The sequence below is a fragment of the Coffea arabica genome, chromosome 4e, assembly GCF_036785885.1.
Source record: "Coffea arabica cultivar ET-39 chromosome 4e, Coffea Arabica ET-39 HiFi, whole genome shotgun sequence".
In the NCBI taxonomy this organism is placed as follows: Eukaryota; Viridiplantae; Streptophyta; class Magnoliopsida; order Gentianales; family Rubiaceae; genus Coffea; species Coffea arabica.
The window spans coordinates 18,551,105-18,555,136 of NC_092317.1; the positions used below are offsets into that span (position 1 = coordinate 18,551,105).

A 4,032-nucleotide genomic window follows, 5' to 3' on the forward strand; every position below is an offset into this window, starting at 1 on the left:
AGAACCGTGACACAAAACGAGGGTCTCTATCCGAAACTATACTCACTGGTACTCCATGTAGGCGTACAATTTCGTCCATGTATAGTTGAGCTAGTTTCTCTAGGGAATATTTCATGTTCACGGGTAGGAAATGGGCTGACTTAGTTAGACGGTCTACTATTACCCATATGGCATCATGTCCTTTTTGGGTTCTTAGTAGCCCTGAAACAAAGTCCATAGTGATGTTTTCCCACTTCCACCCTGGCACTTCTAATGGTTGGAGCAAACCAGAAGGCTTTTGGTGCTCCGCCTTTATCTGCTGACAGATTAGGCACGTTTGAACAAATTGGGTTATTTCTCTTTTCATGCCCTCCCACCAGTACAACTTCATCAAATCCTGGTACATCTTGGTCGTACCAGGATGTACTGTGTACCTTGACCTATGTGCTTCTTCCAATATTTCTCGTTTCAGTTCCTGGTCCTGCGGTATAACAAACCGGTTATGGAACCGCAAAATTCCATCCGAGTTCACGTTGAAGTCAGGTATCGTTCCTTGTTCGGTTTTCTCCTTCCACTTCTGCACCTGAGTGTCCTCCTTTTGTGCTTCTTTTATCCGAGGGAGTAGAGTAGAAGTAACTGTTATATTGCTAAAAAGCACTCCTTCCGGCTTAAGTTGAGGATTCCATTCCCCAGCTTTCTCTAGTAACTCCCACTCTTTTATCTGTAAACTTGATACCTGAGCTTTTCGACTAAGCGCGTCTGCTACCACGTTTGCTTTACCCGGATGATACTTTATGGTGCAGTCATAATCCTCTAGAAATTCCATCCACCGACGCTGCCTCAAATTCAACTTCTTTTACGAAAATAAATACTTCAGGCTCTTATGGTTGGTGAACACCTCAAAAGTTACCCCGTAGAGGTAATGACGCCACTTTTGTAGAGGAAAAACTACAGCCGCTAATTTCAAATCGTGGGTGGGGTAGTTCTGCTCATGAGGTTTTAACTTCCGGGATGCGTACGCTATCACCTGTCCATTTTGCATAAGTACGCAGCCTAAACCCATCTTAGATGCATCCGTATATACCACAAAACTGTCTTTTTCATTAGGCAGTGTTAAAATTGGGGCGGAAGTTAATCGTCCTTTTAACTCTTGAAAACTGGCCTTGCACTTCGGAGTCCAAATAAATTGATTGTGAATTCTTGTTAAATCCGTTAGTGGGCCAGCTATCTTAGAAAAATCCTTAATGAAGCGGCGGTAATATCCTGCGAGCCCTAAGAAACTTCTGACTTCAGTCGGGCTTTCTGGTCTCTTCCATTCTGTTACCGCTCTTACCTTAGCGGGGTCCACTGCTATCCCATCTTTCGAGATCACATGGCCTAAAAAGGACACCTTCTCCAGTCAAAACTCACACTTATTGAATTTAGCATACAGCTGATGGTCCTTAAGAGTCTGCAGTACTAACCTCAGATGTTGCTCATGATCCTCTCGAGTCTTAGAGTAGACCAAAATATCGTCGATGAAAACTACCACAAATTGGTCTAGATATGGTTTGAAGACTCGATGCATCAAGTCCATAAATGCGGCTGGAGCATTGGTCAACCCAAAGGGCATCACTGCAAACTCAAAATGCCCATACCATGAATTAAAGGCGGTCTTAGGTATGTCCTCTTTGCGTATCCTCAATTGGTAGTATCCCTGCCGGAGATCTAACTTCGAATAAACAACTGCATTTTGCAGTTGATCAAACAATTCATCAATAAGAGGCAAGGGATATTTATTCTTAATAGTCAAATTATTCAGCCCCCGATAATCTATGCACTTCCGTAATCCTCCGTCTTTCTTCTTGACAAATAATACCGGGGCTCCCCAAGGTGATTCGCTCTCCTGTATAAATCCCCGGTCTAACAGTTCCTGCAATTGAGTCTTTAGCTCCTTAAGTTCTGCAGGAGCCATTCGGTAAGGGATTTTCGAAATTGGTTCTGCTCCGGGATGCAAATCAATCTTAAATTCTATATCCCTTTCCGGAGGTGGTGACGTTAATTCTTCAGGGAAGAGTTCAGGAAATTCGCACACTACTGGAACATTTTCAACTTTTAACTGCTCTTGCGGAGTGTTAATCAATACTGCCAAATACCCTCGGGCCCCTTTACTTAGCAACTTCCTAGCCTTAATCCCAGAAATAAGAGTGGCTGAGGTTAACTTTCCTCGAACATCAAGTTGGAGTGTGGGTTCACCCGGTATATGAAAATCAACTTTCTTAGTGCGTCAATCTAACTGCGCATGGTATTTGGCTAACCAGTCCATACCTAGTATGACATCATACCCCTGAAGAGCCAATTCTATCAAATCCATCAATAATTTTCGTTCCCCAATCCATACCTCGCACCACTTGTAGACCATATTGGCAAGTAAACTTTTATTAGTGATAGGGGTCTTGATTTCTAGGTCATACGGTAACTTTTCAGCTTTAACATCGATATGAGCCATGAATGCAGGGTTAACAAAGGAGTGCGTGGCACCAGGGTCAATTAAAACATTCGCAGTACGCCGAAAAAGAAAAAGCGTATCTTTGATGACTGCCGAAGGGTCAGTCACCTCTTGTTGACCCATAGCATACACCCTGGCAGGCACTTTAGGTCGATTTTCCCCTGCATTGGCTGGCTTGGACGCAGTTCCTGTTGACTGAGGGGTACTGGCTCTTTCTTGCTGCAGGTTGGGGCTTTGAGCAATCAAGTGCTCCGTGCTGCCACACTTGAAACAGTTTCACACCGAACTCTGCTTCCAACAGTTATCGGAGGTGTGATTGCCTCCACAAAAGCCGCAGGTCAGCCTGGGTCCTACACTGGGTCCTCCGCGCTGACCACCTTTCTGGGGCCCTCGCCCTGCCGGACCTCACCCAAAATTTCCTCGGCCTGGGGTTCCTGCTGGCTGTGGACCTCCTGCTCCTCTACCCAACTTGGTAGGTGGCTCGTTTTTCGAGCTCTGTCCAGGGGTGTAGGTACTCGAGCTTGGTTGTCTTCGTTTACGATCATGGAAAGCTTTGACCTGACCCCTGGCTACCTCTATCTTCTGCGCCTTCTCTAGCGCCTGGCTAAATGTATCCACCTGGGCGGCCGCTAACGCCTCCTGAAGTTCCACATTCAATCCTTGAATAAAGCGGCGAATTCGTTTTTCCTCCGTAAGTACCAAATCCGGAGCAAAACGGGACAGTTTGGTAAACTGAGTCTCATACTCAGCCACACTTGACGTCCCTTGGCGCAGGCGAATAAATTCATCTTCCCGCCTCTCTTGTACTATCGGCAGCAAATATTTTTCATTAAATTCCTTGGTCCAGGGAGTTTGCTCCCGCTCCCACTTGGCCTTGATTACATTCCACCAAGTCCGGGCGGCTCCGTCAAACTGAAAAACTGCAAAAGAAATTTGCCGCTCCTCTGTTTATCCAAATGCGGCAAAGATATCTAGCATACGGTCTAACCAACCCTCGGCTATGTCAAGATTTGGCCCACCTACAAATTTAGGAGGGGCAAACTTGTGGAACCGTTCTAGCGCACGGTCCTCTCTATCATTATTCCCCGTGTTATCCCCAGGGTTCCCAGCATGTTGACCCTGCCCCTGACCTTGTTGGTTTACCATTCTCTCCAATAAATTAGCTATCCGCTGAATGGCTGTAGCTACTTGGTCGGGTTCTTTCTCATTCTCTCCCTCCGGGCCTCGTCCACGCCCCCTACCTCTATCTCGACCTCGACCACCGGCGTCCATTTAAGTTCAAAAAGGTCTATAATTGAAACAATGTGTGTATTTAGTACTGCGGATATAAGCGAAATAAAGAAATCGAAACATAACAAGAAATACAAGAAACACACAAAAGATAACCTCAAAAAGGTCATACTGCATATATACAAGTCATTTACAAAGCACGCCAAAACAATATACAAGTTAACCGACATCCGGTCGGTTCAAAACCCAATACATACAAGAGCACTACGGTTCCAAAATCTGACCAAATCCACCACATAACAAAACCCAAACGAGTAGCAGAGGAGTAAACAAAA

At 45.3% G+C, this 4,032-nt stretch overlaps 1 protein-coding gene across 1 annotated transcript; it reads right to left on the bottom strand.

Annotated features, from left to right (window-relative positions):
* Positions 1-1,378: 1,378 nt before the first annotated feature.
* Positions 1,379-3,739, bottom strand: LOC113740877 (uncharacterized). Its single transcript, XM_027268392.2, has 4 exons — positions 3,460-3,739; positions 2,877-3,411; positions 2,360-2,723; positions 1,379-2,146 (listed from the first exon to the last, which is right to left on the bottom strand). The coding sequence occupies exons 1-4, from the start codon at positions 3,737-3,739 to the stop codon at positions 1,379-1,381; spliced, it is 1,947 nt and encodes a 648-aa protein (XP_027124193.2).
* Positions 3,740-4,032: the final 293 nt, after the last annotated feature.